This window comes from Mytilus trossulus, chromosome 5 (genome assembly GCF_036588685.1).
Source record: "Mytilus trossulus isolate FHL-02 chromosome 5, PNRI_Mtr1.1.1.hap1, whole genome shotgun sequence".
In the NCBI taxonomy this organism is placed as follows: domain Eukaryota; kingdom Metazoa; phylum Mollusca; class Bivalvia; order Mytilida; family Mytilidae; genus Mytilus; species Mytilus trossulus.
Window position 1 is genome coordinate 39,582,961 of NC_086377.1, and position 22,060 is coordinate 39,605,020.

A 22,060-nucleotide genomic window follows, 5' to 3' on the forward strand; every position below is an offset into this window, starting at 1 on the left:
TTGAAGTTAGTTTTAAGTTCACATTGCAAAATTACAATTTAATGTTTATTTTAAGTTAACATTGCAAAATTACAATTCAATGTTTATTGTAAGTTCACATTGCAAAATTATAATTCAATGTTAATTTTAAGTTCACATCGCAAAATTACAATTTGAAGTTAGTTTTAAGTTCACATTGCAAAATTACAATTCAATGTTAATTTTAAGCTCACAATCTGAAAATACAACTTGGTGTTAGTTTTAAGTTCATATTGTAAAATTACAATTTGATGTTAATTTTAAGTTCACATTGCAAAATTACAATTTTATCTTAGTTTTAAGTTCACATTGCAGAGTTACAATTCAATGTTAATTTGAAGTATAGTTGCATTATTGAAGTAATCTTTAACCTTCAATGTTCACAAGCAATTTAATTCCTAGTACTGTGGATTCATTAATTTTCTTTTGATACCAATTTTCAGGAAATTGTGATTTTAAGTTAACCACAAATATAACTGTTCCACAATTGCATATTTGCCATTGGTTTGTAATTTGTATAAAAATAAAATTGAGAACGGAAATGGGGAATGTGTCAAAGAGACACCAACCCGACCATAGAGAAAAAGAAAAAAAAACCAGCAGAAGGTCACCAACAGGTCTTCAATGTAGCAAGAAATTCCAGCACCCGGAGTCGTACTTCAGCTGGCCCCTAAACAAATATATACTAGTTCGGTAATAATGAAAGCCATACTAATTTCCAAATTGTACACAAGAAACTAAAATTAAAATAATACAAGACTAACAAAGGCCATTGGTTTGTAATTTGTATGCATACTTTGACAAAACCATGAAATTAAATATCCATGAAAGTGAAAGTTTTCAGCAATCTAAGAAAATTGGTATCCACGATAATAAATGAATCCACAGTAAACTCAAGGTTTAATTGAAATAAAAGAATGTATTGTATAAAATTAGTTCTGTAAATTTTCAATTTTGATTTACTGTTGGTTTTTTTTCAGAGAAGAAGAAGAATATGAAGAATCAGACCCAGGAGTTCAGAGTACAAAGAGTAATAATCCCAGGAGTATTGATGACAATAATCAGTCTCAAGCTGCTAGTGTGGGTAGGTGTATAGTACAGCGAAACCTGACTAAACCGAATCTTGCATAAACCGAAAACCTGTATAAACCAAACATGTTCTTAAGCACCGTCATTGTATGCCTTGTAAACATGATAAAACCAGTTATAAATGGCCCATAAATGACAGGTCTGGTTAAACCTGGCTTAGCCATTAACCGAACACTTTTGTGGCGAGCATGAGTTCAATAAAAATTGTAAAGCTTAAAAATAAAGAAAAATTGAAATTAATTTTAAAAAGCAACCTCAATCAGACATGCGCCAAAATGTAATCTTCAAAATGTTGATGGTTTTCTGTAACTAAAGAAGAAGAAGAAGATGACCCACATGGATAGGTTTGGTAGTAATAATACATTGTATGAGTACAGCACATCCATATGGAATAATGCATATAAAAAATAATTTATAGGCTGCTATTGTGTGTATATATATGTACAAGTTTTTCTCAGGAATAACTTATCTAATTTTATGATTTATATTAAATTACAAAAATCTTCCATCTATTAAATTCTAAGAAAACTAGCATGATGGAAAAAATTAATGTGAAAATATAACCAAGCAAACAGGCAAGATATGGTGAATTTTGAAAATAACTATTTCACAATATCACTATTTTACGAACTTTGTTATTAACCTTACTGACTGATAATTTCCTTCCTCAGCACAGTAGAGTGATATGAAAAAGTTTTGCTAGAAACTAAGGCCTTACATGCCTCTTGTCAATGAATTTAACAACTGATTGCTTTATTCACTTTCGCCATACTGGCTCAAGCGAGAAAATTAACCTTGTTGAGATGACCAAGGATAATCTATAAGTATCAGCTTAATATTCTTTGATAATTTAGGACACCATCTCCATTTTATACCAATGTTTTAATATATCAAATACAGAATTCTCAATAGACAAAGGATTAGGTCCAGTAAGACCCCTTTCTGGCTCCAAAATATAGCAGTTTTACAAAATTGTTAAAATATAAACTTTTAGTTATTTATTGGACTGTAGAATGCTTCTGCTTCATAAATATGGACTGTTTTTGACAAAACAATGCACATATATAGGGTACCAGCACCATAAAGTCATGCTGAATTACTGAAATTTTCACAATTCTAGCATTTTAGTTAAATTTTAGACGGTTTTAATATTGAAATGTAAGTTGTATTTAATGATATTACATAACATATATAAAGGTTGAGGATGAACACGGATGGGGCCACTTTCATTTTTGACAAAAACACTCTGAAAAGTGACATTTTTTGCCATGTTTGGTAGATTTTTAATATTTGAGCTTGAATCGGATGGTTTTTAATAACTTAATCAGTTTAAATCTTTCACATTAACTAATTGATTCAAATGAAATAGACACTTAAGTGTTTAAAAAGTGGTCAAAATATTTCGTCAGATGAATCTGAAATTTGAGGCCTAAATCGGTCCAGTACTCCTTTCCAGTTTGATGCATTTCCGTCAACCACATTGGTTAAGTGAACATCATTAGTGCGTTTAGGGGCGTCATCACTTCCATTCTAATGTTGAGCAAGTGGTTGGAAAACTAGAAAGCTATATTGCACGATTTATTCTGCAAATAGAATTCTCATAATTGTCTTTCAACACTGCATTCATTAGGAAATTGTTATTAAGTACCTACCGAACAATTTTTTTTTCTAGTTTATCCTGCACAAGACGATCACTAAGACGCTTGATAATAGTAATCAAAAGTACCAAGATTATAATTAAGTACGCCAGACGCGCGTTTCATCTACACAAGACTCATCAGTGACATTTATAGTGTAGGGATACAGGCGATCCCTCTTTTTAGTAAAAGAAGTCATATTTTTAAGTTTTCTCCTGTGACGGACAAACTCGAAAGTGGTCTATTGTCATTATATTACTATATTAGGCTAAATTGCTTTATACTTGCAGGAGACATTGTTACAAATCTAAATGAGGAATTGTCAAGAGTCGTGTCTGAACTAGAGAATGCCATCGATGAAAGAAAGAACAGTCCTGAGGAGGGAGATGAAGATGAAAATGTAGATGAAATACAACAGGAGGTTAATGATGGAGTAGAGGAAAAGGCTCTAGAGGTATGACATAACTTGGAGAAAAAATCAATTCATAAATATATGTTTTGGGGGTAGGTGAAATAATTTATGAAATGTAACCATAATGTATATTTATAAAAAAAGAAGATGTGGTATGATTGCAAATGAGACAACTCTCCACAAGAGAACAAAATGACACAAAAATTAACAACTTTAGGTCACCATGAGGCCTTCAACAATGAGCAAAGCCCATACCGCATAGTCAGCTATAAAAGGCCCCGATAAGACAATGTAAAACAATACAAACGAGAAAACTAACGGCCTTATTTATGTACAAAAAGTTAACAAAAACAAACATTTAATACATAAACAAAAGTCACTGGTTTCTTACATCTTCCAAGAGGCATTTCTAGTTTTGACAGTTCTATTAAAAAAGTGAAATGAGGTTAAAATTCAGATTATGTCTTTGTCCATGTCAAGCAATTTATTAATATTATATACTGTATGTTCAGAAATTATTGAGTGCAATTATTATGGCGATTTTGTAATTTTAGACTCAAATGCAATTTAAATCTTTGCGATATTGAGAAAAATCCTTTTTTATTCATATAAAATATTTCCAAATGCGAGTTTAAATTATTGAGATTATAACTCAGTCATTTTTTTCACAATAATAAAAACATCGCAATAATTTCTGAACTTACAGTCCTCAAGTTATTGAATAAATGATGTGTACAACCAAAATAACAAAATAAGTTAACAAATAAAGTACCAGTTGCATGAAAAATTCCAATTCAACATTTAATGGCAAGGGGAGGATAACTCCAATTTATTTACTTGGCATTCATTTTGATTCATTGTTTTATTTTAATATGACAATGCAGAATGAAAACAATCTTAACCTATCAGTGCTAACAAGCAATAGTAGGTTCACATGTAGCTATTTACTTTTGTTTAAAAAAGTTGTTAAGTAAAATATTGCAATGAAGTTTAAGAAAGACGATCAATGCTCAAAGCAATAGATTGAAAACATTACAGAACAAAGTGAACCAGTTTTAAAAAGAAGCAGAACATAACAAGATGAAAAAAGAGATTGAGAATGCTGTGAAAAAAAAAATGAAAAACCAAAATTCAGTGATCTAAGGTGCTCACCAAGGGGGAGCAGATCCTGCTTCTGAGATAACACCCCTTTGATTGAATGTGATGATAAGAAAGATTTATAATTGTTAATTGACTCTTACCTTACCGTAAGACATATTCATGCCTGTGTTTGTCAGTTTTTGCTTAAAAACTGAGACGCAAGTAGTCAGTTAAATATAGAACCTAGATCATTGAAATTGGCAAAACATAACAAATTGAAATAACTTACTAGATATTATTCCATTTTTTTCAGGCTTGTAAGCTGAAGAATGCTTTTGACTTTGATCCAGAACCTCCTGAGGTACCCCCACGAGGACTACGCCCTGCAACATTCCACCCTCCACCCCCACCCCCTCCTAATGAGTACCCAGAGCCAGCGTATCTACAGGAGGAGATCAACAGCCTTAAGGCTGAGAACTACATCCTACAGGAACAGATAGGAAAACAGGAGGCTGAATTGAACCTACATAGGGCAGCCCTTGGTAGTTTACGTGAAGAGAGGGACAGATATTATAGAAAAGTATGTAGTAGATTTATTTGTTGATGAAATCTATGTTGAGTAAAAAATCAGTATGATGTTTTAATTGGTCATACATATACTTAATAACACAAATAATTCACCACATAATACTGTTCATAGTAGATTCACATTTTTTTTTATATAAACTTATTTTAAGCATAACCTCTAAATTGATGGAAAGTTTGAATAAGAAATTTTCATTTAAGTGATGACAATTGAGATTTCAAAAACAAAAAAAAAAAAAGTCTGAGATAATTAATTTCAAAAATTGATCATTAGTAAAGATTTCGTCAAAAATCAATAATTTTCTGTGTTTTCAGCATGAAGATGTTCCCTTTTTTTGGAATTTTTTCTTAGTTTTTTGTGAAAAAGCTTTTTTTGAGATGTTCAAAACTAAGAAAATTATTTTTTTTACAAAATTAAGTCTATTGAAATTTGTGTGTCAAAACTTTGACTCATTTCAATCAAAGTTTTTAAAAAGTTATATGCAATTGAAAATATAACACCAAAGAAATTAATGGATGAAGTGCATTTCGTTAATTTCTAAGTATATGATATTTTGAAGAATTAGGTTAAAAAATATTCTTTCCAAGAAAAAAATATATTGTTGATTGGCACTTTTTCATACCCAGAATCTATTCCCAAAAAAATAAATAAAATAAGGATGATTTATTTTGTAGTGGAAGGAGACTTGTAATAAAGTACAAACATATGATTCCTCAAGTCCACAACAGAGTAGGACATCCACACCAACTAAGTCACAACATTCGGCTCAATCTGGAGAAAGGTAGGTACCAGTTCACAACAGACTCAGACATTCACTCCAACTAAGTCACAACATTCTGCTCAATCTGGGGAAAGGTAGGTACCAGTCCTTACTAGATTAGGACCTATTAGTCTGTTTCCCGGCCGTTATTGAAATTCTTGTTAATATTTGTATATTCTGAAGGCATACTGAATGTTTTACAGAGGGGACCAACATAAGGATCTCTTCACTAAGTCTCTGTATTTCATTGTAATGTAAGATAGAATGAATAATGAATCAGCATTGTATCTAAATTTTGTATAATTATACTGGGCACTGGGTATACCACAATGTTTTTTCTGGCATGCTAAATATACTGTAATGCCACAAAACAGGGACAATGGTCATTGAGGGTGGTAAAGGGTTATTTTTGTTCAACGTGTTTTGCCATTTTTATTTCACATGCATTCCTGAAAAAAGTTCTTTATTCACCATGTTTCATGAAATTGGTATAAAGATCAGTGGGCAGGAAATTTTCAATTATTCGTTTATTATTAAGGGCAATTTTATTTCGCGTTCTTCCGTGCAGATACGGCACTCGTCATAAAAAGGTTGTGTGTGACAAATAGATTTTTGTGTAATTTTTGCAGTCAAATTGTTATATTGAGTCCAAGTTTCAATCAGCATTGCCTTAACTTTAGTTCTGAACTTTGTCTTATTTGAATATTGTTATTGGGGAAAATCTTGAACTTCTAGAAATTCTAAAAATTATGTATACGCTTTTTGTACTGTAATGCCTTGATTTTAATATGATTTTTATACGACCGCAAATTTTGAAAAAATTTTCGTCGTATATTGCTATCACGTTGGCGTTGTCGTCGTCGTCGTTGTCGTCGTCGTCGTCCGAATACTTTTAGTTTTCGCACTCTAACTTGAGTAAAAGTGAATAGAAATCTATGAAATTTTAACACAAGGTTTATGACCATAAAAGGAAGGTTGGTATTGATTTTGGGAGTTTTGGTCCCAACATTTTAGGAATTAGGGGCCAAAAAGGGCCCAAATAAGCATTTTCTTGGTTTTCGCACTATAACTTTAGTTTAAGTGAATAGAAATCTATGAAATTTTGACACAAGGTTGATGACCACAAAAGAAAGGTTGGGATTGATTTTGGGAGTTTTGGTTTCAACAGTTTAGGAATTAGGGGCCAAAAAAGGGCCCAAATAAGCATTTTCTTGGTTTTCGCACTATAACTTTAGTTTAAGTGAATAGAAATCTATGAAATTTTGACACAAGGTTGATGACCACAAAAGAAAGGTTGGGATTGATTTTGGGAGTTTTGGTTTCAACAGTTTAGGAATTAGGGGCCAAAAAAGGGCCCAAATAACCATTATTCTTGGTTTTCCCACAATAACTTTAGTTTAAGTAAATAGAAATCAATGAAATTTAAACATAATGTTTATGACCACAAAAGGAAGATTGGTATTGATTTTGGGAGTTAAGGTCCCAACAGTTTAGGAATTAGGGGCCAAAAAGGGACCCAAATAAGCATTTTTCTTGGTTTTCGCACCATAACGTTAGTATAAGTAAATAGAAATCTATGAAATTTAAACACAAGGTTAATGACCTTAAAAGGAAGGTAGGTATTGATTTTGGGAGTTTTGGTCCCAACAGTTTAGGAAAAAGGGGCCCAAAGGGTCCAAAATTAAACTTTGTTTGATTTCATCAAAATTGAATAATTGGGGTTCTTTGATATGCCGAATCTAACTGTGTATGTAGATTCTTCAATTTTGGTCCCGTTTTCAAATTGGTCTACATTAAGGTCCAAAGGGTCCAAAATTAAACTTAGTTTGATTTTGACAAAAAATGAATCGGTTGGGTTCTTTGATATGTTGAATCTAAAAATGTACTTAGATTCTTGATTATTGGCCCAGTTTTCAAGTTGGTCCAAATCTGGGTCCAAAATTAAACTTTTTTGATTTCATCAAAATTGAATAAATGGGGTTCTTTGATATGCCAAATCTAACTGTGTATGTAGATTCTTCATTTTTGGTCCCGTTTTCAAATTGGCCTACATTAAGGTCCAAAGGGTCCAAAATTAAACTAAGTTTGATTTTATCAAAAATTAAATTCTTGGGCCTCTTTGATATGCTGAATCTAAATATGTACTTAGATTTTTGATTATGGGCCCAGTTTTCAAGTTGGTCCAAATCAGGATCTAAAATTTTTATATTAAGTATTGTGCAATAGCAAGTCTTTTCAATTGCACAGTATTGTGCAATGGCAAGAAATATCTAATTTCACAATATTGTGAAATAGCAAATTTTTTTTTAATTAGAGTTATCTTTCTTTGTCCAAAATAGTAAGCAAGAAATATCTTATTGCAAGATTTTTTTTTAATTGGAGTTATCTTTCTTTGTCAAGAATCAACTTAAATCTTTGTTATATACAATATACAATGTATATTCACTTTTTACTACCAACTGATAAATTTAAATAATCTTTACCATTCAGTGATAACAAGCAGTTTTTTTACATCTTAATATTTTATGATGTATTTAAATGAGTAGTTATTGTTGCAAACTCCATTAGAATATTTTAATTGTGATTAGTTTTGGAATAAGGGAAAGTGGGATGGGATTAAAAAATTGGGTTCAATTTTTCTCATTTGAAATTTCATAAATAAAAAGAAAATTTCTTCAAACATTTTTTTGAGAGGATTAATATTGAACAGCATAGTGAATTGCTCTAAGAGAAAACAAAAATTTTAAGTTCATTAGAACACATTCATTCTGTGTCAGAAACGTATGCTGTGTCAATTATTTATCACAATCCAAATTTAGAGCTGAATCCAGCTTGAATGTTGTGTCCATACTTGCCCCAACCATTCAGGGTTCAACCTCTGCGGTCGTATAAAGCTACGCCCTGCGAAGCATCTGGTTTTGTATAATATTACAAAGATTTACACTATGAGGGCTATTTTATTTTGCAAAATGAATATAAAAAAATCATGTAGAACACATTGTCTTATTTTATGATTTATAGGAGTGTGCATGCTGAACAAGCACCTGTTGCTAAGGTAGCTGAGCTGAAGAAACTGAAAACTTGTGCCAGTGAAAGACAAGTGTTAGGACCAGGGATGAGTTCTGGGGCTGTAAGTTATCTTGTACTTGAGTATACTTTGTCATTGCACAAAGAAGGACTCATGGACTATGGTTAAATTCATTGTTTGTACTCCAAATATCAGATTATGTCAAATTATTGGTGGAATTTAAATTGTTTAGGACATTGCTAGCCAATCAAAAGAAAGAGAGAAAAAAAAATGCATAAATAGGAAAAATTACTAAAAGACAAACAACAGTTTACAAAACACTACATAAGAAAATAATAACTGACTATAACATGTATAACTGATCAACTATTAACCAGGGATGACATCAAGTGCTGCAGAAGTGTTAGAAGATCCTGCTTAGATGTTTAAGCTTTGTTTTAGAAAGTAAAATGCTCAATATCAACAATTAAATTTCTTTTTTTTTCTTTTACAGAAAATTTCCATTTATTGAAAACAATTGTTGCATTGACTTTATAGATTAAATGTATAATTTTATTTTTCTTTCTTCAAAATTCCTCTAATTGATACTTTGATTTTTAAATAATATGCATATTTTCTATTTTCATTCCAGTTTCCTAATACAAAGGTTGCTGAACATTTATCTCATGGATTACAAGAGTGTTCTAACATGCAGGAAATCGTACAAAACATTTATACCAGCGGCTCAGAAATAATGGACAACCATGTTAGTGAATTTGAAATTGAATTTGAACGACTACAGAGTAAAATTGATAATTTAAAATCTCAGAACGATTTGTTGTGTTTGACTTTAGACGAGAGTAAAGCCATGACAGATCGTTTAACGGTGCTAATTGGGAAATATGAATCTAATGTAACAGCTTTACAACTTGCCGTCAATTATTCCGATCAGGCGATGGAAGTTTACGATACATTGGTGAATCTAGTTGAAAGTGAAATGGCCATATTGGCTACAAAGTCTTGGAAACCTGAAGGTAAATGTGGAATGTTTCCTAATGATTTTGAAAAAAATCAAAAAATCTTTGGTAAAAAAAGTAAAGTTATTAGTTACATGTAAGAGTTTTTAAGTGAGATGAAAACTAAATACGCTGTAAATTGAGAAATTGTTATGTGCATTTATTATTTGGGTTTTTAAGAACAAAACTTTGATGTAAAGATCAGTAGCTCTCAATAGAAAAGTTCCCTATTCATTGTTCCAGACAATTATCAATAGTGTTGGTAGAAATAAGAAGATGTGGTATGAGTGCTAATGAGGCAACATTCCATTCAAGTTACAATGTATAATGATGTGTTAAAAGTAAACCATTATAGGTCAAAGTACTGTCTTCAACACCGAGCCTTGGCTCACACCAAACAGCAAGCTATAAAGAGCTCCAATCTTCATTAATTCTACATGTTTTAGATCACATAAATAAACCACTTTCCCATAAACCAAATCATTTCATGAATAAAATGCAGGGAAGAATTTGTAACAGATAATATTGCTTTGCAGGTGAACAAGAAGATAATACTGTGATAAAGAAGGCCCATGAGCATAGGAAGATGTCAGAGAGTGCAGCACGACATTTACTACAGAAGTTAGATAGGACAACAGGGGTTCATCTGTCGGTCATCACACAACCCTTTGACACACTCAGGTAAAATAGGACAACAGGGGTTCATCTGTCGGTCATCACACAACCCTTTGACACACTCAGGTAAGATAGGACAACAGGGGTTCATCTGTCGGTCATCACACAACCCTTTGACACACTCAGGTAAGATAGGACAACAGGGGTTCATCTGTCGGTCATCACACAACCCTTTGACACACTCAGGTAAAATAGGACAACAGGGGTTCATTTGTCGGTCATCACACAACCCTTTGACACACTCAGGTAAGATAGGACAACAGGGGTTCATTTGTCGGTCATCACACAACCCTTTGACACACTCAGGTAAGATAGGACAACAGGGGTTCATCTGTCTGTCATCACACAACCGTTTGACACACTCAGGTAAGATAGGACAACAGGGGTTCATCTGTCGGTCATCACACAACCCTTTGACACACTCAGGTAAGATAGAACAACAGGGGTTCATTTGTCGGTCATCACACAACCCTTTGACACACTCCGGTAAGATAGGACAACAGGGGTTCATTTGTCGGTCATCACACAACCCTTTGACACACTCAGGTAAGATAGGACAACAGGGGTTCATTTGTCGGTCATCACACAACCCTTTGACACACTCAGGTAAGATAGGACAACAGGGGTTCATTTGTCGGTCATCACACAACCCTTTGACACACTCAGGTAAGATAGAACAACAGGGGTTCATTTGTCGGTCATCACACAACCCTTTGACACACTCCGGTAAGATAGGACAACAGGGGTTCATTTGTCGGTCATCACACAACCCTTTGACACACTCAGGTAAGATAGGACAACAGGGGTTCATTTGTCGGTCATCACACAACCCTTTGACACACTCAGGTAAGACAGAACAACAGGGGTTCATTTGTCGGTCATCACACAACCCTTTGACACACTCCGGTAAGATAGGACAACAGGGGTTCATTTGTCGGTCATCACACAACCCTTTGACACACTCAGGTAAGATAGGACAACAGGGGTTCATTTGTCGGTCATCACACAACCCTTTGACACACTCAGGTAAGATAGAACAACAGGGGTTCATTTGTCAGTCATCACACAACCCTTTGACACACTCAGGTAAGATAGGACAACAGGGGTTCATTTGTCGGTCATCACACAACCCTTTGACACACTCAGGTAAGACAGGACAACAGGGGTTCATCTGTCTGTCATCTGTCTGTCATCACACAACCCTTTGACACACTCAGGTAAGATAGGACAACAGGGGTTTATTTGTCGGTCATCACACAACCCTTTGACACACTCAGGTAAGACAGGACAACAGGGGTTCATTTGTCTGTTATTACACAACCCTTTGACACACTCAGGTAAGATAGGACAACAGGGGTTCATTTGTCAGTCATCACACAACCCTTTGACACACTCAGGTAAGACAGGACAACAGGGGTTCATTTGTCGGTCATCACACAACCCTTTGACACACTCAGGTAAGATAGGACAACAGGGGTTCATTTGTCGGTCATTACACAACCCTTTGACACACTCAGGTAAGATAGGACAACAGGGGTTCATTTGTCGGTCATCACACAACCCTTTGACACACTCAGGTAAGATAGGACAACAGGGGTTCATTTGTCGGTCATTACACAACCCTTTGACACACTCAGGTAAGATAGGACAACAGGGGTTCATTTGTCGGTCATCACACAACCCTTTGACACACTCAGGTAAGATAGGACAACAGGGGTTCATTTGTCGGTCATTACACAACCCTTTGACACACTCAGGTAAGATAGGACAACAGGGGTTCATTTGTCGGTCATCACACAACCCTTTGACACACTCAGGTAAGATAGGACAACAGGGGTTCATTTGTCGGTCATTACACAACCCTTTGACACACTCAGGTAAGATAGGACAACAGGGGTTCATTTGTCGGTCATTACACAACCCTTTGACACACTCAGGTAAGATAGGACAACAGGGGTTCATTTGTCGGTCATCACACAACCCTTTGACACACTCAGGTAAGATAGGACAACAGGGGTTCATTTGTCCGTCATCACACAACCCTTTGACACACTCAGGTAAGATAGGACAACAGGGGTTCATTTGTCGGTCATTACACAACCCTTTGACACACTCCGGTAAGATAGGACAACAGGGGTTCATTTGTCGGTCATCACACAACCCTTTGACACACTCAGGTAAGATAGGACAACAGGGGTTCATTTGTCGGTCATCACACAACCCTTTGACACACTCAGGTAAGATAGGACAACAGGGGTTCATTTGTCGGTCATCACACAACCCTTTGACACACTCAGGTAAGATAGGACAACAGGGGTTCATTTGTCGGTCATCACACAACCCTTTGACACACTCAGGTAAGATAGGACAACAGGGGTTCATTTGTCGGTCATTACACAACCCTTTGACACACTCCGGTAAGATAGGACAACAGGGGTTCATTTGTCGGTCATCACACAACCCTTTGACACACTCAGGTAAGATAGGACAACAGGGGTTCATTTGTCGGTCATCACACAACCCTTTGACACACTCAGGTAAGATAGGACAACAGGGGTTCATTTGTCGGTCATCACACAACCCTTCGACACACTCAGGTAAGATAGGACAACAGGGGTACATCTGTCAGTCATCACACAACCCTTTGACACACTCAGGTAAGACAGGACAACAGGGGTACATCTGTCAGTCATCACACAACCCTTTGACACACAGGTAAGTAAGGACAACAGGGGTACATCTGTCAGTCATCACACAACCCTTTGACACTCAGGTAAGTAAGGACAACAGGGGTTCATCTGTCAGTCATCACACAACCCTTTGACACACTCAGGTATTTATGACTACAATTTGCATATTTATATATACCACAAACAAAGATTTGGGGGTTGAATAGGAATTTCCGTGGGTGGGACTGTTCCTGCCACATAGGCATAATGCTTCCAATTTGGTGAGATTGATATTGGAAAAATATAATAATAATTAAGCTGTAGAAAAGTATGTTCCAGTAGAGGGCAGATTAAGGAATATAAAAACAAGGAAAATTAGTATGATTGCTCATTAAACAACTATCCACCAAAGTTTAAATGAAGTTGATGTAAGCAATTAATATGCAACCGTTCACTCTTCAACTTTAACATGTATTTATAAGATAAAAAGTATTCATACATTTGGCTAGAAAAGGTCCCAACATGAAACACTAACCGCCTCATTTAATTACAAAACATTTTACAAAAAATCAAATAATCCTGTCTAACATGTGAAAGGGGAGATAACCAAATTTATAGTGTGGGGAATTTCTTCTGTCAGTTAAGTCACACTGCTAGTTTGATTCTCAGAAACATTAAATACTGTGGATTCATTTATTTTTGTGGGTACCAATTTTCTGGGATTGTTGAAAACTTACATGTTCATGGATATTGAATTTCGTTGTTTTGCCGATTTGTGCATACAAGCCTATTGAAAATTTGGTATTCGTTGAACATAGAACTGTTCCCACGAAATCCATGAAAAATTGGTATCTAACGAATAATAATGAATTTTATATTGCCTTTTTCAGTATCAGTTTGACAAACTAAGAAATGCAAGGTTACATTGTCAATCAGCTTGCAACTGTTTGTTTCTTCTGATATACTTTCAGACTATCTTAAAAAGTTTAAAGGCCAATTGGTTGTAAGCCTTTAAATTAGAACAAAAGTGATATAACAGAATTGTGTGGATATGTAGCTATTAGATTTGGCAATTTCTTAATTGGCAAACAAAGATACAATTGTTTTGCCTATTTTCCAGTTTTTGATTGTATATCTATCGAAGTTAACTTTTATTTTCAAGAGTTGTATGGGTTGATTTTTAGATACCCTTTAAAACAGCATTGGGAGAACTGGAAATGATCACAAAACACTATTGCAATTTAGTTACAGCATCCCCACAGGTGACACACTTTCTTTGAATACTATTTGTTTACATCACATGGGCATACTTATACATTCATATGCCCCATAAACATTATTCTACATTAAAACATATCTTCCCACCTTCTCACATTCATTTAAATGGAACAATATTCTGATTGTAATATTATATATGACTATTTTCAGTATTAGTTCTACAACCAGTTCTGTGGACAGTGATGTTAGCAAAATAGAAGAGACCCGGTTACGTGAATACATACATAGACTGACGACCGACCGAGCTGCCATCAGACTTACAGTGGCTGACTTAGAGAGTATACATGTAGACCCTCCAGCAATGGAGACGAGAAGAGACACACAGAGATTTGATCTGGAGAATGCTGTGTTGATGCAGGAGTTAATGGCAATTAAGGTGAGTTGGATAAATCCTTTTGAATTCATTTTATAGTTTTGATATTTTCACAGTTCTATGTCAGTCCCACAATAGTAGTTTTAATCAAAACTTTACTGATTGAAATCTTGAATTTACTTATTTATGTTGTGCTTGCTTGTCCAAGTACCAAGATGTCCTACCACAGAGAAGGTAACATTAATTCTGGAGTCAAAAGTTGGTAAGATGAAAATGGACTATTTAAACTAAAAGTACATCATATTTCAGGTTAACCCATGGTAGCCAATTTAAGTGGTTTCCTTGTTTTAATGGAACATTGAATTAGCTGTTGTTAGAATTAAAAATATTTTCTTTGTTACAGGAAGAAAAGGCTGAATTGAAATCCCACAATTATTTATTAGAAAAGGAGAAACGATCGATAGAGCTACGCCTGAGTGGAAAAGAGGCTCAAGAGCAGGCTTATTATGTACAGATAGAGCATTTAAAGGGTGAAGTAAGAGATTTAGAACAAAGATTGACAGACAGGAGGAGGAATCAGGTATTATATTATCTTACTGCACATCTACTACCCCTTGGGGGCCTCAGTGGCCAAGTGGTCTAAGTAGTTACTGCTGTAATCACTAGCCAGTCAACACTGTCTGAGGTTGTGAGTATAAACTCCGATGGTGCAGGTTCACTTAACTACAATCTTAATTGACAAGGATTGTCAGGATTGTAAAAATATATGATAAAATTTTGAGAGTAAAAAGTGCCCTTCCCAATTTTTCTTTTTTGACAAGGAAAATGTTAGTTTCTGTGATCAGTTATACCAACAGTTTTACCACCCCATACATTTAAAATACATGTTGTTATGCTTTTACTTAATCATGTGCTCAAAAATGTTAAAGTTGTGATTTTCAATTTTGACCTGTTTCCTCAACTTTTGCTTACAGTGTTTAGGTAGCAGTCTGAAATTTGACTAACCTAACTTTGGTATTTCTGAATATTTACCACAGGATGTAAAACAACCAACCAACAATCAATCAATCAATCAATCATACAGAATGCACAAATCAGTGAAGACAAGAAAAACACACAATTTAACCAATGTTTTTATTCTATTCTTTTCAGTCAGAAGTTGTGTTGAAAAAAACTTTAAGACAGATAGATTTACTAAAAGACTTGATCATGGGTACCTGTAAAAGATGTATTTAAAATGTCAAAGTTGACTAATTGGAACCTTTTCAGTTTTAGTTTGATGAAAAACATTGCTCTAAAAAACAGGAAAACCAACATTAATCTTTAAAAAAAAAATGAAAAACAAGAAACACCTATGAACCACGACAACAAATGACAACAACTGAAGGACACAGTCTGAAATAATTTTTTTGTCATCTTTCAAAATAAAAAAAGAAATAACTTGTTTTTCTTCCTTTTTTTCAGACAAGTGATGAGCAGCTGTCAGCGTCAGACATTTCCAGTGATTTAACTAAAGACTATAATGAGGCCCTGAGGAGGGAGAAAAAAATGAAATCCAGAATTCAAGAACTTGTGTTAGCTTTAGAAAACTTGTCAAGAAATTCTGAAATTCGACATCAACAGTCTACAGAATTTGTGAATGACTTAAAACGAGCCAATAGTGCTCTGATCTCAGCTTTTGATAAAGCCAAGAAAAAATATCAGAGTAAATTAAAGAAGTTGGAACTTCAAATGCAAGGATTAACAGAAAGATATGAAACACAGGTAAAAATAACAAGCAGGAGTTATCTCTCTTTGTTGTATTGATTGTTGGAATATAATGTAATAAAGATAAATAAGTGTGTGAATAAAAGGAGATTTGGGGTTATGCAAGAAGACAGCAATCAAACAACACAAACAAAAACTGTATGAAATCTGTTTAAATTCAAAAGTTTATATTAGAATTGATATTTTTAAAAATAATTGAAAGTACTTGACAGGTTTAAAAAGTTTTAAATCATTTATTTGAAAATCATCAGTTGTTATGGTTGATGATTCATATGTTACATTTGATTCCAATCTGTACACTTATAAGGCTTTTGCTATAGTGAGGCTGGATCTGACTTACCTGAAAAAATTTCAACCGATTAACAAACCCTACCTCATATCAGTACAGTGGTGGATCCAGGAGGGGGGAGGGGGTTCTGGGTGTTGGGTAAGGAACCCCCACCCCCTTTTTAAAATGGCTGGATCCGCCCCTAGAGATTATTTGAAAACAAGGATGTGGTATCTGCCAATAAAATCACAATATATTTAAAATCCAACCAATATGGATATAAGCATACATACAACTTTTGATGTTATCTTTTAAAAATATAATTTTCTACATAATTGATCATCCACAAAATCCACAAAAATCTGTGAAAAATGGCACCCAAAGAATCCAAAGTAATTGACTCATATTTATACTCTCATTTTCATTTTCATTCTTACTTTTATTTTGTCATAGTATTAATTTTAGTGAAAGTAGTTCTGAACCTTGATGCTAAAATTTTTTTTTTTCAGATACGCCTGATGAAACAGAAGATATTAATGTTAGAGGAGGAGTGTAGAAAAGTTCCGCTCAGCGAGACGTCATTATAACACAAGCTTTAATGTCATGTGACTGTGATCAAACTTTTATATTGTGTCATATTTAAAATCATGTATCAACAAAGGTGGATTTTTTTCAAAATTTCGTTGAAACCATACGTTGCAATTTATCAGCAATCTTGTTGCCTTTACCCAATGTTTCTTAAATGTTTAGTGTCAAAACAGTTAACTATACAACTGTTTATATGTTATGAATGGCTTTACTTAGCCTGCACAATGAAAATTTAGTAATGATCATTTAAAAAAGAACATTTAAATGACACAAAAGTAAGAATAGAAAACTAACTACTGTATGGAAAGATGTATTATATGTACGCTTGATACACAGTATCTTGATAAATCTTCCTGTATGTAGAAAATAAACATCCTTCTTTTAAGAGAACAGAATGCCAAAATGATTTTCATTATTGTTAAAATGCATTACAGTTTCACCTATGACATATTTTTAATATAGATCTGAGAGAGTGTGCTTTATAAATCCAACTTATTTGTTTATTTGTTGAATTGAAAGAATTTATGCAATATGAATAATCATTTTTCAAATGTTTTTATGTCTGTGAGCAGTTGAAACTTTCCTATGCATATTATTTTAAATTTGTGAAAGTATTGCTTTGCTTTGAATTTGAGAATTATATCTTTGTTATTGCATTAAGTAAATGTATATGCAGTGTTTTAAAAGTTTAAAGATGTTTTATTTGATTTTTTATTCAAATATATAAAGAGGAAGGTATTATAAGGTCCCTTTTCTTGGCCGCTTGAATTACAATTTCAAAAAGCATTTTAAATCTGTCAAATATAGGTCTTCATAGATATTCATAACAAAATATGTCTTTAGCATACACAAGAAAATGCCTGTACCAAGTTAGGAATATGACAGCTGTTATCCATTCGTTAGATGTGTTTGAGCTTTTGATTTTGACATTTGATTAGGGACTTTTGGTTTTGAATTTTCCTCAGCGTTCAGTTGTTATGTAAGTTACTTTTTAGACATCAATATTTTTTTTGAAATGTCTAAAAATATATTGGCCTTTAAGCATTAAACTTCTTACATTAAGTGACTAACAGCCCAAAAAGTCTAAATAGCCTCATTTTGATTTGTTTTTCATTAATTTTAGATATGAGCAAACAGCTTTACCTGAAATTATATATCCAACTACAAATTGTAGTTTTAAAATGTATGTGTGAAATGGCCATTTTATAGTCAAATATGTACATTTCAGCATGTCAATGATGTCTTAGTGACATCACTAGTGATCTTTTGACTTTAAAGTGTCCATATTATATAGATCTGGTTATTTATCATTAAAAATAAAACAAAAGTGTAAAAGGCAATAACAATATTTGCAATTTCAGTGGCTAAATGGTGGCTCATATTATACCTTCCTTTGCAAAGACTTTATATTTTATGTGCCATAGTTGATTACGATGAATTTGTATTAGATTTTATAAGTTATACCATTTATCATTGTCAGAGATATGCAATTTATAGAGTGATAATGAATGTATGTTGATGTGGTTTTGTAAGTTATAAAGATTTTATAAGTTCAATATGTGACCATATTTTAGTGTAAAAATGACATTTATGAATAATTTTGTATAACATTTTATAAACATTTGTGTTTGAGATACCACTGGAATATTAAACACTTCATTAAAAAAGATGACTTTTGTATATAAGTTTATTTGTTTCATAGAAAACATGTCAAATTTTGTTTTTATTTTTCAAGAATGGGAAACTTCTGAAATTGTAATTGCAATGTATTTTCAAAAAGGGTAAACAGTCACCAATATTCATGCAGTAAGCCTTGTTTGAATAGCAAACAAATTTAAAATTGTTTTTTGTTGTCACTGGTGACTTAGAAAAAATTGAAGCTATATTTCCATATCATAGAATATTGTATGCTTACTTTTAGTTACGTTTTTTGGGAAATATTTTTTTGCAATACCACTTCACATTTTATTTCCCCCTACTTATAGGGCATAGTGTAGAACATAGAGCTAGGCATTAACTTACTGAAAGCTCCTTATTGCATGTTTCATTCACCATATTTGTCTGGTCCCCTGTTTTGGCATATTAGACTGGTTCCACTGTATTCAATGTGAGTGCCAGGTACCCAGGACTCCATTCTGAATGAATGTTATTTTCAGGCTAAAATATGGTCATACACTGTACATATTGAAAATGTCTTTCAATGGCTTTTGACAGGTCAGTATTTTAATGGAGATCAGAAGTTCTAAATGCTTCGTATATAACTGTGTTTTAGAATGTGTGGCAGCTTAAATTTTATTTTGAAATTCTAAGTACGCATAATTTTATGTCATTGAATCGAGTGTTTTTTTGAAACAGGGAACTTTAGAAATGCTGATACGCTTGATTTTTTTTAACACATTTTACTAAAATTAGTATCAGGGTATAATTTTTAATTATAAACAAATCAAGCCTAAAGTTCAGAGCTCAAAGTTCAAACTCCACTTAAGAGTGATAAAATGATGGAAATGCTATAAATCCTGTTGATGTATTTCAGACTTTGCAATGAGAATATTTCATCTAGTTTAATTTTAATACATTATATCTTATTTATGTTTAGTTGTTTTATGATAATATTTGAACTGAATTGAACCACAGTTGTTATTTTTAATTACTATTTATTGTTTGGTTGATTTCCATTTTTAATATTTTCATAATTTTCTGAGTGATAATGATAAATACTGGAAGTTTTTTTTTTAACATAAGTCAATACACCTCCATACAGATTAAATGTAAAACAAAATATTTAAAGATTAGAAACAACCTTGAAACTATGCTGCGTTTTTAAAGTAAATAAGTAATGCTGATTTCATAATGTATTTTGTGTTTAGTCTTTGATTTCAATCTTTAAAGTCATAAGAAACCAGTGACCGGTGAAAAATAATGTTCTTCCAATTCTTGAACCAATGCATACAAACATCATAAACTTAGTCTTCTGTGCTCGAATTTATAATTTTTTTGTGTGTAAATTTCGTATCATCATCATTTTTTTTTTCAATCGGTCAGTGTTGTTGTGAAAATATGGCAGGTAATTAAAGTTCGTGTTTTGAAGCCGAAGTTTTATGATTGTCACCTGTTTGTCAACAATTGACAAAAAATAAACAAAAATGCATGGAAATTGAGCATGTGTTTAACATGTAAATTCAGATAATAGTTTATTTTAAGGACATCCATGCGTATTGTGGTCACTGGATTTTTAAGAGATGGGTCACACTGAGGTCACCTTGCATACGGAAAATATGTCGGGGGAATTGCTTGCTGGAAGGAAGCAATTCAAATAAAGTAAACTTCTTCTAGATATGAATACATTTAAGAATTTTCTTCAGAAAAAAGTATATGTACATAAGTTTTATAATGAAAACTATCCATTGAGTTATAAAAAACATATGCATTATTTTTTTTTTCTGAGGTTTCTTATGACTTTAAGACACACATTAGGGTTATTCCATTACAATGTTTGTAGGTGGATAGGAAGGGACTTTTAAATATCCATAGAACCATGAAACATTTTAGAAATTTTTGCATAATAATAATAGACACATACAGAAAAAGACCCCTGACCAACATTCAATAATTAAATTTCCCTTCCTTACCTCTCACATACATTTTAATGGAACAGCACTTATTGTGGTAGCAGCTTCAAGAAACGATATTATTGTATAGCAATATAATATTTCCCACAGAAAGTAACCAAAAGTTAGTGTGCAATAAATTCCAATATTGCACTAGTGCAATAAATCTTCAAAATTCATGACGTCATCAGCGACAAAATCTTAGTTTATAACAATGTTTACTTTAAAATATTATATTGCTTTACAATAAAAGGGTTATTGCATGAATATTTGGGAATATTGTCCCTCGTAGAACATATATTGCACTCGCAAGATTCTACTCGGGACAATATTCTCCAATATTCATGCAATAACCATATAATATCTGTCATATCTTATATGTCTTATTCAAACTTTTCTATATATCTTAGTGTTTGTTGTTAGTAAGATGAAAGGGAACAAATATATTTATTTCATTGGTGCTATTTTTGATATTATTTGTGTTTTATATTTATAAAATCATTAAGAGATTGTTATAGCTATAAGACTGTTATTTTAGTTATATGTGTAGTGTGAGAAGTTTGTTTGATTTTGTTGGATCTTGAAAAAAAATCATCATTCAAAAGATAATATAATATGGATGAAATTCCATGCTAAAATCATTCATATCATGCCAAAATGTCAATTATTTCACCAGTCAGTTTGTAAACTTGCTTACACAATAGGGTTAACTTGACTTTTTTTAATATTAACCAATCAATGATTTTTTTTAGTTGCCTGCTTTAATTTTTTGATACTGTATTTGTAGCTTTACTATCTATCATTTATAATTACATGGATAGTATCTTTTGTGATGCAGACAATCTCAATAAACCATTTAAATACTTTGTTTGTTTCCTTTGACATTATTCCTCATCATTTGTTTTTGCCATATCAATTGAAAAAGGAGCCATTTTCTACAAAAGGGTGTCTTAGAATTTGGATAGAATGTATAGATCAGATTTTATGCCTAAAATAATATTATCTTCTTGTATGTTGTCAAATTACCAAGAAATCACGATTTGTGAGTACTAGCACTTAACTAGTTAAAAGTAAAAAACAATTATAAAAAAATCCTGCATTAAAGACTAAATTCAACTAAAACACATCCAAGTGATTAGTATTTTAGGGTCAGGGACAGTCAAAGAAAATATGACTTGTGCCATGCAAAAAAAAAAGTATCCACAGGCAGTAGGATAGTTATGAGTTTACCCCTTAACAGAAACAAATGAATGTGGGTGTGTCTTTATCGTTTGAAAAGAATACAAATA

At 32.9% G+C, this 22,060-nt stretch overlaps 1 protein-coding gene across 2 annotated transcripts in view; it reads left to right on the top strand.

The window, feature by feature from the left end:
• Positions 1-21,637, top strand: part of LOC134718833 (colorectal mutant cancer protein-like) — a 62,412-nt gene extending 40,775 nt beyond the window's left edge. For both annotated transcript variants that reach the window (XM_063581620.1, XM_063581621.1), the window contains 12 exons: positions 999-1,102; positions 3,035-3,198; positions 4,550-4,816; positions 5,497-5,603; positions 8,604-8,712; positions 9,242-9,623; positions 10,142-10,286; positions 14,378-14,603; positions 14,944-15,120; positions 16,005-16,304; positions 17,085-20,051; positions 20,627-21,637. In XM_063581620.1, coding sequence (XP_063437690.1) covers positions 999-1,102; positions 3,035-3,198; positions 4,550-4,816; positions 5,497-5,603; positions 8,604-8,712; positions 9,242-9,623; positions 10,142-10,286; positions 14,378-14,603; positions 14,944-15,120; positions 16,005-16,304; positions 17,085-17,162 — 2,059 coding nt within the window. In that variant the 3' untranslated portion in view covers positions 17,163-20,051; positions 20,627-21,637. The remainder of the gene's footprint in view (positions 1-998; positions 1,103-3,034; positions 3,199-4,549; positions 4,817-5,496; positions 5,604-8,603; positions 8,713-9,241; positions 9,624-10,141; positions 10,287-14,377; positions 14,604-14,943; positions 15,121-16,004; positions 16,305-17,084; positions 20,052-20,626) is intronic.
• The last annotated feature ends 423 nt before the right edge of the window (positions 21,638-22,060 follow it).